Source organism: Festucalex cinctus, chromosome 1 (genome assembly GCF_051991245.1).
Source record: "Festucalex cinctus isolate MCC-2025b chromosome 1, RoL_Fcin_1.0, whole genome shotgun sequence".
Lineage (NCBI taxonomy): Eukaryota > Metazoa > Chordata > Actinopteri > Syngnathiformes > Syngnathidae > Festucalex > Festucalex cinctus.
In genome coordinates this window covers 16,352,503-16,365,909 of record NC_135411.1, presented here as the reverse complement: position 1 = coordinate 16,365,909, position 13,407 = coordinate 16,352,503, and the positions used below count along the sequence as shown (strand labels likewise).

General features: G+C 35.9%; 1 protein-coding gene across 3 annotated transcripts in view; it reads right to left on the bottom strand.

The window, feature by feature from the left end:
• The window catches only part of agap3 (ArfGAP with GTPase domain, ankyrin repeat and PH domain 3), a 208,439-nt gene that overhangs the window by 50,673 nt on the left and 144,359 nt on the right, over nt 1-13,407 (bottom strand). For all 3 annotated transcript variants that reach the window (XM_077519531.1, XM_077519539.1, XM_077519550.1), the window contains exon 12: nt 6,729-6,878. In XM_077519531.1, the coding sequence (XP_077375657.1) occupies nt 6,729-6,878 (150 nt within the window). The remainder of the gene's footprint in view (nt 1-6,728; nt 6,879-13,407) is intronic.

The following is a 13,407-nucleotide window of genomic DNA, read 5'->3' as shown; positions in this document are numbered from 1 at the left end:
GTTGACGGTAGGCTCCCCCCCAAGGTGCGTAACGTCTTTGCATTATGTTTACAACATCCGGGGAATGAAGCGTCTCTGAGCGCTACTTTGCTAGCTCTCTGTAAACACGGAAGTAGCTTGAATAGTGCTGCTACTGAAATGTAAACAAAACAAGTAGAGCACGGTGCAGAACTCTTGCTATTGTTATGACAACCATAAAACCTCACTCACAACCGATTCACAGCAACGCGATATCCGGTCCACAGCTTTACAAGCAATGTATCTAAGGATTCCCGGCGGATTTTGTATCGGTTGACAATTCTGCTACCGATACGGCCGTTTAGCTACCCTTGACGACCGATGGTTCGGTCGAATCGGTTTTTTGTCCCACCCCTAATAATTATGTAAGTTCCTTTTGGATCAAACTATTCAAATCAATTTATATATTGGCGATATTGGCTAATACAACATGTATATCGCAAAGACATATGAAATTTTATGCTTTTATATGAATTTGAGTCAGCCACTAACTAAACTGTACCACCATCCAATAGTTGAACATTATCGAGAGGTCATTACATTTAATTAACTAAGATTATATTGAGTAGGGGTGTGCTCAAAAAATCGATACGGCAATATATCGTTGCGGGCCTCACTACAATACACGTGTATCGATACGCAGGCGTCAGAATCGATATTGCTCGTGAACTTTAAATAGGCAGTTAACGTTTGCCTTTGCAGCTTGCATTGTACCTAAAAAATAAAAACCAGCAGCATCTTTGAAGTTAATTGCCTTCAATTAATGCAAAAATAGCTCACCGGTGATTGGACACTGTGTCTTGCTAAAAAAAATGAAAGCAGAGGAAGAATATCAACATTTATTTACTTATAAACTTAACATAGCATGTGTCTTAATGTACCAATTTTCGTATGTTTTGTTTAAAAAAACGAAATACAATGTCTTACATGAAAAAAAAAAACTTTTTATTTCCCCAAATATTTCAAAATAAGCACATTTTAGAGCTGTAATTTTAATACTTTGATATTTTTGCTCATATCGGCTTATGCCTATTAATAAATTTTCCCGGTGTGTCTGTGAAAACTACTCCTTGCTCTGCACTGCGTACATATTTAGACCAGGCATGCCGCTTGGTGGTAAACCAGAAGTGCTGCTAACAAAAACATTTTTGTCATCCAGCATAATAAACATATCCTTTAGGTATACATATGACTGTTATTATAAAATGCAAGTAAATGAATGTGAAATATCGGGATACGTATCGCCTTGAAGATCAAGTATTGGGATACATATGTATCGTGATACGTATCGTATCATGAGGTGAGCGGCAATACCCAGCCCTAATATTGAGTTTGCTTATTTTGCTGCATGAAAAACTGTAATTCTTTCATTAGGTAATAAAAATTTAATTTCTTTACACGTTAAATAATAACGCAATAATATCGCTATATTCAGCAACCTTATCGCATATCGCATGATTTTCCAATATCGTGCCAGCCCTAATATATATATATATATATATATATATATATATATATATATATATATATATATATATATATATATATATATATATATATATATATATATATATAGCGGCGGCACGGTGGTCGAGTGTTTAGCACGTCTGCCTCCCGGTTCTAAGGACTCCGGTTCGAGTCCAGGCTCTGGCCTTCCTGGGTGGAGTTTGCATGTTCTCCCCGTGCCCGCGTGGGTCTTCTCCGGGTACTCCGGTCTCCTCCCACATTCCAAAGACATGCATGGCAGGTTAATTGGCCGCTCCAAATTGTCCCTAGTGTGCGTGTGAGTGTGGATGGTTGTTCGTCTCTGTGTGCCCTGCGATTGGCTGGCAACCAGTCCAGGGTGTCCCCCGCCTACTGCCCAGAGCCAGCTGAGATAGGCGCCAGCACCCCCCGTGACCCTTGTGAGGAATAAGCGGTCAAGAAAATGGATGGATGGATATATATATATATATATATATATATATATATATATATATATATATATATATATATATATATATATATATATATATATATATTATTATTATTATTTTAATTTATGTTGGCAAAAACTTGGGGTTGGAGTGCAGCATGTGCACAGTGCAGATTTTTTTTTGGGTAACAAGAAAATGTTTCAATGTAAAAAAACAAAAAAAAAAAACAATTACAAAATATTCAGACAAAATTCTTTGAAACACTACAATTATGCAAGTTCCTTTTGGATGAATTTTTAAAAAGGTGCAAATGTATATATTTAAACAAATCATAAATTAGTATTAATATATATATATATATATTTTTACGATTATGCAGATTTTATAATCGTGGAGTGTAATATTTGAAATTGTAATTTTGAATTTCGATTAATTGCACAGCCCTATTACTATGTGATAAATTTATCCACTGACACCAGTTTGAACAATGGACACGGAAATGGGTGAACATGTTGAGAATGGACGTGGGTCCAAAATTGAACAGAAAGTCACCCAGTTCGATTCAGAGCCACCATTTTGAGTGGTGTTACATACATTCGAAATGGACACGTTTGACAGTTTGAATTTAATCTTATTTAATAGGAAAAAGTGTTTTTAAAAATAAAAGGAAGACAAAGTTGTATTTCTTCTTTTTTTTTTTTTTTTTTTTTTGCTGATCCAAAAAAATGATCTGATCCAAACCGTATTTATTTATTTATTTATTTTTTATCCATTGCACCAAGTGATTAATACTTAGTGAAATGAATAAAAATGTGTGTTGTAAAAAAACTGCATCAATATAAATACATTAAAAATGGATCATTAATCGTTTCATAATCGAACCGTGAGTTGTCCAAAGATTCCCACCCCTAGTTTTTGAGTGGTCAGGTGTTCAACCCTGAAAGTACACAAATTTTCACCAAAATATACATACTTAGAATGATTCATGACATTTTCAAGTCATGTTTCGGCCCCCAAAAAGTGGCGATTCATTTACACAATTTGATGATTCCAAGAGGTCTTGGGCTTTATTGGAAATACATGCTCCTCGCTGGACAGTGGCCATTTGTCGTGACAAACGTGTCAAATCATAATCAGGACGCACTTTTGCTGACGGGTGACGGCAGAAGCGATGGCGCCGCGCCTCCAAATGAGCGGAGGGCCTCGCAGTCGGCCTCCTGCAGCGCTCGTAAAGCGCGCTCTTTAAACTGCCGCGGCCCCTGGGAGAGGACGGGGAGGGATGGAGGGGGGGCGGGGAGAGCCTAGAGTGGAGTAGGGGCGGGGGGGGGGGGGGGGGGGGGGTCGCCGCCGCCAATCTAATGAGAACTACCAGAGTGCAAACATGCATGGAAATGACTGTTATTCTGTTGATGTGCATTTAAGTGCTTTTTTACTGCCAAGCACAAAGAGAGGGAAATAACTGGTGATGAATGGTACCCCCGAAAAACATTCATTTTCCTCCGCGCAAGAGAAGAGAGCAGCAAGAGGGGGTGATGATGATGAGGGGGGGGGGCTATGATGGAAGGAAAAGACGCGCGCGCTGAATATATTATTTGACTTTGGTCGTCGACGCCGCCGCTACGGCGAGGGTGGCGGGAAGTTAACCTTCCGGCGTCGCTCGGCTCGGCTCGGCACGCGCTCAAAAAGGTCACGACGACGATCGCGAGGCCCGATCAGCTCATCAGCCAAATGAGCCTCGCAACACTCGTAACGCGCCTTAAGTGGCCGAAATTCTCATTAATGTGCCAGATTGTGAATGAATACGACGATTAGAGACATTTTCCTCCTCAAGTCATCTCATTTCATATTTGTGTGTTTGTATGCGAACATGCGGATGAAATAGTCAATATAATACGTTTTGGTATTCATTAGTACAACATGTGCCCATTTAACAAGACTTTTGAAGGCTTTACTTTTTTAAACCGTTTACTGCTGTCACCAAACTAAACCTAATTTAACTGTATTTAATCTAGAACTGTCAAATGATTACATTTTTTAATCAGATTAATCACATCTTAGAATTTTGATTAATCATGATTAATCACTGACTTAAAAAGGCTTTTTTTCCCCCAACATATTTTGCCCGCTAATTTTGAAGCGCACCTGTTATGTGTTAATTTTTTCGACATTTAATGTTATGAGGACATCTTGAAAAATTTATATCCACTGCACATGCTCATCCTGCTTTTTCTAATCAATTAATTATTTGCATAATTTAAAACGGGAAAAAAATGACCTATGGCATATGTAAACATTTATGAAATGCTTTACTTTAATGCATGTAGTTATGTTAACGTAACCATCCGCTGTCGGCTAAAAAGGATCATCTGCGGTCAGAATTAAGTGTGATTAATCTGTGGCAATAAATTAATTAATGTGATTTTTTTTGTGATTAATTAATTAGTTAACGCTTTAACTTTGACAGCACTAATTTAATCGTAATTCGATTTCATGTTAACTGCAGCACACACTTATCAAAAGTTTGTACAAAAGAAACTTTTTTTTTTTTCAGACCAATACCAGTACGATTACTCAATTCTTGAGTACCGATACTACAAGTTATTTTTGATACATAATAGTTGAAACAATAAAAAGACTAGCATTTTTCCTTAATATTGCACAAAATTAAATAACAATTTTCTATTCTTCTAGTTCTTAATCATGAAACGGACACACGAGGGTGGCTGATACTGGTATCGGTCACGAGTATCGCTACGTTGAAATAAGGCCTGGTATCGGCCTGATATCGTACTCGCACAACCCTCATCCAAACGATCTTATTTTAATCCAATATGTTTGTGACTTCATGCAAAACTAGTCTTAATGAAGCTCTCATGAATTAAAATAATAAAACTCTATCATGTTTCATCTCAATGTATTTTTAACGTACTCATACCGAAATGTTTTGATTCGTTACAATTCATCTCAATCTAATAGCTGCCTAAATTACCTTAATCTAATTCTTGCCATACAATATATATTCGCTGAGACTAACAAGTTATCTTCCTTTAACTCATTTGCTCCCAATAACGTGTAAATACGTTTTTGTTTTTTGTTTTTTTAAATGTAAGTGTCCCAAAGACGTACCAAACCTAGAAAACAGGTGAGCTGTGATTGGTTACCTGAGCCCTTGTAATGTCATTTTCAGTCGACAGCAATTTACAAAATGTGTTTTTAACTTATTTGCTCCCAATAACGTGTATATACGTTTTTTTAATGTTCTAAGTGTCCCAAAGACGTATATATACGTTTTTGTTTTTTTGTTTTTTTTATGCTAGAGCATACAGAAGGCTTTGATGCAGCCTCTCAGCTACAAAGAACGGTTGCAGAAATGGCAGTTATTACACAAACGGCCAGAAGGTGGCAGCAGAACAAAGGAGATCAACCAGGGCCATCTAGAAAATAATCTAAATTACTTACAATTTTAAATAGATTTGTGAAAACTGATGAAACTTAGCTCTCTTCTAAAGCTAATTGCTGCAAAACAGAAACAGATAGAAACATACTTTTTTTTTCCTGATGAAAGAAGAGACTTTAATCTTTCTTTTGGTAGGTTCCATGCTTTTATAGCAATTGAACACAATATTCTGTGGGCCTTAGAAAATCAGTCAAAATCCAGTAAAACAGCCGGGAGCGAACGGGATCATTTCTGTGAAAATGGCTGGGAGTGAATGAGTTAACAGGAAATTCAATGAACATCGTCGTATAAACTATACGTACAAGATGTATACTTCACAAAAAAATTAACACATTTTATTTTTTTCCCCCCATGTTGACTAAATTTTAAACTAATCCTAATCTGGTATCAATTTAAGGGGTGTCAGGTGATTAATATTTGTAATTGTAATTAATCGCATGACTTCAACAGTTAGCTCACGATTAATCACAAATTTTATATCTGTTCTAAATATACAATAAAATGTAAAATATTTTTATAGCCTATTTAGCTCATTTGGTTCATTTCACATGTGTAGAATTTGTGAGTAATAGACTTTAATGAAAGATGTTTATTGGGATTTTTTTTGTCGTTTTTGACATGCTTGGAAATTAAGACACCTGTTTTGTTGTGTTTAAAAAAAATACAAAAAATAAAATGTGTAGAAGAAAACTTCTTCTGTTCTTTGTATTTTTAATAAGGGTGTCAGGTTATTAAAATTTCTAATTGTAATTAATCCACAAATTCACAAATTTGATCTGTTCTAAATGTACGATAAAATATTTTTAAGTTATCATACTCTTGTTAATATAAAAGTGTGAAAAAAATGTAAAACTAATAGAAATATGGCTACCTCATTTAGTCATTGATATAGTAATTTCATAATAATTCATAAAATTGAGTTAAAATAAAAACAAAAAAGATGTATTGCACTGTAAAAAAAAAACAAGTGTGATATTGATTTGTGTTGAGATTATTTTCTGCCACTAGATGGCATAATTGCATTTGTAAGATGTTGACAGCTCCGTGCATTTTTCTTTTCATATTCAGAGTATCTAATCTTGAACATGAAGCAACTTGTGAAATTCTGTACACTTTTACAATTATAAAATACAACTTGAGCTCACTTATGGGCAATTTCGAGCCTTCGTTGAATGCATGTTTTAAGAATGTGGCAGAGAACTCCACCTCAACACAGGAAGGCGAGATCCGGGATTTGAACCCAGAACCCCAGAAGTGTGAGCTGGCCGTGCGAACCATTAAACCAGCGCTCTGTCTCACTCGATCGTATCGCATCTTTAAACATAAGCATGGCTTACGGGCGCCGCTGCTCGTACTGGTGTTGATGGCGTCGTTCCACTGGTCGGCGCTGGAGACGGAGAAGGAGCGCTGGTGCATTCCGTCCTTGCTGCCGCCGAACAAGGAGGCGCCCGTCTGCAGGGACGTGCTGCTGTTGGAGTGCGGAGCGCCTGCCGACAAGACAAGAAGATCGCCCGTTAGCGCCACTTGCGAGGGAGAGGAAACAGTCAAAAGTTGTTTTTTTTTTGTTTTTTTTTTGGTGCAGGAGCACACGCACACGCACACACACAAAGCTCCTCTAATTAGGCCTTAATTAACAAGATACACTCTGAAGGCTAATTATCTCGCCTCATCCCTCTGACTGCCACATCCATCTCTCCGCGCCGGCGTCAGCGGGCGCACTCCTCCTCGCCTCCAATCAGGCAAGCCGCGGACGCCTCTTCACTAATTCATGGGCTCAGCGGCGCCATGTGGGGCGCTTCCTCCAGCTCGCGGGCACAGCCAGGATCATCATGAACTCACAACTCTTCGCCATTTATTCATAGTGAAAAGAATTTAAGCTGTAAGCAGTCATCTTGACTGAGCCAAGCCACACACAAAAAAAAGTGTAGGAAATGGGTTTATTGTATCCTTCTGACATGTTCTTCCTGTTACTATATGACGCTGGCAGAGCTAGCAATTTGCTTCCCCCACTGGCCGCTGAATTGGTGGAAGCTGGTGTTTGTGGATCTCGCTCTGCTTCACCTATCCTTCCTTCCTCGTTTAGTCTTTCCTCTGGTCTCTTGAGGTTTTCCTAATTTGTTGGAATTTAGATGTTTCTGGGGTTGGTGAAAGATTCTGGTTTGTAACTCTGGTGTTTGTGGATCTCACTCGGCTTCATTTATCCTTCCTTTCTTTAGTCTTTCCTCTGGTCTCTTGAAGTCTCCCTAATTTGTTGGAATTTAGATGTTTCTGGGGTTGGCGAAAGATTCGATATTAATTCTGGGTTAGTAGGTGGTGGCTGGTTGGTGCTGGGTTTCACTTTGCTTCATTGTTCCTTTCTCTGATCCTTCCTCTGGTCTCCTGACAACTTCACGACTCTGGCGGGACTCTGAAGTATTTGGTTAAGGTGAAGGTTATTTATTTTATTTTTATTTTATTTTATTTTATTTTATTTTTTTACAGGTTTCAGCTGAATTAATGAGCACTTGAATTAATGCATGCACGTGCTCGCACACACCCAAAAAAAAGAAGAAAAAAAAGAAGAGCAATGATGTTGACATGTTAAATCAGTAAGACTACCGAATAAACATTACTGAGCACTCTCTCTCTTAAAAAAAAAAAAAAAAAAAGAAACAAAAAAAAAAAAAAAGGATAGTTGGACAAAAATATATATTATTTGTAGTAAACAAATCATTATTGGACCAGTTGATGGTGGCACAATTGTCTAATGTCTAGTATATCTGTTTCTATTGGGGGTTCATTTGGAATTTGCTCAAAATGACTGCTTCAAAACCAAAATGGCCAACTTCCTGTTCCAGTTCAAATGAATAAGAAAAGACGAAGGCCTGAATAATTTACCACATTTAAATGTTAATGGAAATGTAAGGAGAATTCAGTAACACCATTTAAAAAAAAACCTGCTAAAAATTAAAAATTAATTTTTAGCTGGTTTATTATTATTATTATTATTGTTCTATATTATGTATTATTTATTTTATTCTATTTATTTATATTATTATTATTATTATTATTGATCATTTAATTTATTTTTAAATTATACAAATTATTTAAAAAATAAATACTATTTTTCTAAATTATTTTTAAATATTACTTTATTTTGGTTCCAGGTACACATATCAAGGCCTTTGATTTTATGATTACATATTAGCTTGTGATTGAGGCAACAACAGCAGAACATGTATAGTGTGTGCGCGAGTGTGCGTGTGGGTCGCTCAGTAAACTAAGCGGCACGGGCGCTTGTTAGGATAATATGTCCTACTCATTATCCAGAGTAATAAGTGTATCAAATTCACATAATCATGTCTAATTAGTATCGGTAATTATCTTGTTGGGCCCAAGAATATTAATCTTGGGGTCCCAGAGGGGGTGGGAGCGCCATCGCAGCACGAGTGGGAGCAAGCGCGAGAGCGAGGGAATCACGCTGAGGAGCGGAGAGGAAAATTAGCATGCGGAAATCAGAGCAGAAGAGGAAGAGGAGGAGGAGGAGGAGGAGGAGGAGGAAGAGTGGTATTGGCAAGCAAAAAATGGGAAACTTTGTTTGAGTAGAAAATAGAAATGCAGCATAAGGTCACCACATAGGTGATAGAAACAGGTCAATAATAAAGCATATACTAAGAAATACGTTATAAAGATTTTATTGCTTTTTTTTTCAGGAGCAGCAATAATATTGCTGAGTCAATTTGGAGTGAATTTTTTTTTATTTCTGATCATTTCTTGTCTCCTTTGTGGTATCAAAGTACAAGAAAAGAACAATATGCAGGCTTATTTTCACGTGAAACGTTAGCGCTGTGTTCTGTTAAGCTACACTTGGCGATGCTAACAGAATTAGCCCACATTACATCATCAATCAAATATCGACAGAAGGTAAATACGAAAGGCAAAAGTTGTCCTGGCTGGTCCAATAATGAGAACAGATGTCAGTGGTATTCTCGAGTTGCCATGGTAACAACATAGATACCATTCTACTTAAGACACGCTAGTGTAGCATCCATTAATTGAAAAGCTGAAAGGTAAAATTACTCCGTATTGTTGCTTTAAAGAAAGTTTGACTCTCGCTATATGAAAAACAGATAACGACAAAAGAGCGTCGCCTGCTATTTAAAATTCAACAATCACATCTAATTGTCAAATTGGATGCTAATGATAAATGAATTATACATGGCTGCACCCATTAGTCCCCACAGACCACTCCTGCATAAAGGGGACGATAATGTAATTACAGTGGAGAAATAATAATCAGCTTGTGGCATTTGAAAAGAGCTAACAGCTCCAGCCAGGAGCGCGCCTTCGTGCTACATGCAAGCAATATGGACGCTAATGAACACTGTCAACTGTTACTCAACTTTCGGAGGGTCAGTGAAGGCATCGTAAGGGTTAAATGTAAACACAATGATAAACTAGATTGCGTCTCAATGAATAACAATATCATTCAAATCAAAAAATCAAACTTGTTTAATACATAAATTGACTACAACGCGGGAATATTTTATGATTTATGAATACAAGATCTATCAATATGACATATGTAACAATCAAAATTATCTTCAGTCTAGAAATTACTCAACTCAACTCAAGTTTATTTATATAGCGCTTTCAAACACCTGAACTGTCACAAAGCGCTTTACAGAACACACACACACACACACACACACACACACAAAAGTACTAATGATAAATTACATTTCATCAAATTTTGTGTGAAACTGCTATTCAACTTTTTTTGCAGTTACTACTGATGTTATTATTAGCATTATTGTGGTCATGCTGCTTTGTAAGGATCATTTAATGTCTCTCTGCAAAAACTGGACAGCATGAAAATGGTTCTGTAGAAAATATCTCAAATGTGAAAACAGAAAATCATACTGCATAATGTTATTAAAAATTAGGGGTGTCAAAATTAGTGCCTTAATTTGGAGTTAATTTAAAGTTACTTTAACGCTCGATTAATGACCACCCCTTACTTGGAAAGCCTGTACTGGAAGAATTCCAGTCACAACGCAGCAGACACGTCCACGTCAAAATTTAGCAGTAATAAATGTTATAATAATGCATATATTTGTGGAGATTGGGGTCAAGTTGTATTTTACAATTTTCACAAGTTGCTTCATGTTAAAGATTAGTTAGCTCTTAATATGAAATGAAAAATGCACTGAGTGGTCACCAGCTCTTACAAATGAAATTATGCCATCTAGTGGTAGAAAAATTACCTCAACACAAATCAACATTACATGTGTTTTACAGTACAGTACATCTTTTTAATTTGAACTCAATTTTATGAAGTATTATGAACTTACTGGCTCAATGTCTATATGATGCAGACATATTTCTAGTAGTTTAACATTTTTTTTTTTTTTAATTCTTTTATGTTAATAAGTAGGGATAGACCGATTATGGCCAGGCCGATTATCGGTGCCGATATTTGGCATCGGCCAGTTTTTTTTAAATCTGAAGGCCGATAAAGTTGGTATCTATCTCACTGAGCAGTGAATAATTGCGAACGTAGCGAATTTGGTATTTTCATCAGAATTTGTAAGACGTTCACAGTCAGTTTTTATTTGTCGTAAACACATTTGGAACATATTCAGACAATTTTTCACTGTGAAGATCTTTTGAAAACTTTCCCGAAATCCTAACAAAAAACCCAAATTAGCTAGTCGCTTGCATTTGTCACTCAGTGAGATGCAGGAAAATTTTCATTTATGGAACTATTTAAATTTCCACTTTACAAAAAATAGGAACTCCCTACACTTTTTATTTAAAAAAAAATCAAAAAATCAAAAAATGATGTTGAAATTTTAGAAAACTTTATTTACAGTAGAAATCTTTCGGGATCTATTTACTTGCTTTTTGATTTTTATTATTATTATTTTTTACTTAGCTTAACACAGGGTAATGACCCTGGAAGCTCTGCATTTTTTGTTATATTTTTCTTTATACAAATCTGTCAATATAGTATAAAGAAAAAAAAATCCTCTATTTCACAGCAAATGAATATCGGCTTGAAATATCGGTTATCGGCCTCCTTTACTACTAATAATCTGTATCGGTATCGGCCTTGAAAAAAAACAAAAAAACATCGGTCTATCACTATTAACAAGATTATGAAAACTTTGAAAAAAATATTTTGTTGTACATTTTATTGCACATTTAGAACAGATATAAAAATTGTGAATAATCGTGAGTTAACTATTGAAGTCATGGGATTAATTACAAATTAAAAATTTTAAATCGCCTGACACCCCAATTAAAAATACAAAGAACAGAAGTTGTGTTGTTTTCTACACATTTCATTGTTGTTGTTGTTGTTTTTTTTAAAAACTATAAATGGGTCAATTTGAGCCACAACAAAACAGATGGCTTAATTATCCAAGAGTGTCAGAAACGACAAAAAAAAAATAAAAAATCACAAAAAACATGGTTTGTATCTTATTATTAAAGTCCATCAAATCGCAATGAGCTAAATATGCTACTAAAGTGATTCTGCATAAAGATAAAAGTACAGATATCCTCTCGCGCATTTTGGAGGAGGGAGGCGGTGGTGATAAGTAGAAGCGATGGATTAAGCGGGAAGCGCCTCGCCTCTCTTTAGGCCAGGGCCGTCAGCGAGCTGATGAGCCGTGACGAGGCCCGACCCCTCGGTGGAGTTGTTGCCATTATGTACGAGTATTGGCATAATGACGCGCTCATGCTAATGCGGGGCCGGGCAGCACATCATCTGCCTCCGTGTAATACACCGCTATGATGATCATCATCATCATCATCATCATCATCATCATTCCGGCTAGCATGCTGACATCCTCCCACTCTGACCTCTCCACATTACTATGTCATCTGTTATCACATCTATCTAGCCATGCTACACCGCAATTAACATTTTTATTGTGTATTTTGGGCATCCGGTTTACGTGGATGAGATTTCATCTCTGCTGTCATTAATGACGAGTTAAGTGAGTGACATAATGACTGTTACATATATTGTGCAAATATTTTGCATAATGATTAGTGTGAATCCACTAAATCACGCGTGGAAAGAAATGAAAGAAAGGAAACAAAACATGTTGCTCTAATGTCAAAGTAATATGAATATCATTCCTGTCAAGTGATATCAGAAAGTAAAGTGCATTATAATTTTGTGTTGTTGTTTTTTTTCATGGATCATAATTTGACTTTAAAAAAATAATAACAAAAACAAATGATTTGGAAATTGTCATATACAGTATATTCTATTCGATAACAATAAATCTTTTAATTCAAATATTATTTTTTTTTTAAAAAAGCCTTTCACTTTGGACAGTCACTATCAGGGTGGGAATTACCAATTATGATTCACATATAACTTTTGAGAACCAAACTCTTACAACTTTTTGTATGATTTATGACCTAATTTCACTTAAATTTGACCTCAATTGGGCCAAATATGCATGGCCAAGTAAGCTATAAATAACAACCAGTCTATATACTTCCTGTTTTTAGTAATAATAATTACAAATACATTCCGAAAATATTCCTATTTAATGTTAGTTTACTGCAGAGTAATCCGACTATTCTTAATGGGATACTTTACTTATTTAGTCATTTTTGGCAGTCAAACATTAATATTTTGCCTGTAATTAATTTGATACTTTCATTATTTTTTCACATACAAATAGTACCTTTAAAAACATGTTTTGCAACTTGCTTTTGACTGAAAATGACATCACAAGGGCTCAGGTAACCAATCACAGCTCACCTGTTTTCTCGGTTTGGTCATGTGACATTCATAAGCTTTTTTTTTTTTTTAACAATATTGTGACCTTTTTTTGTATTGCTAACCTCCCCACAATATCGTGATGAATATTGTATCGTAACTTTCATATTGTGATAATATTGTATTGTTTGGATATCGTTACATCCCTTCTTTATAATGTTGCGAATTTAAAAAAAAAATTTCTCGCAAATTTGTGAGTTTTTGTCTCGCAATTTTTTTTCCACTTTATG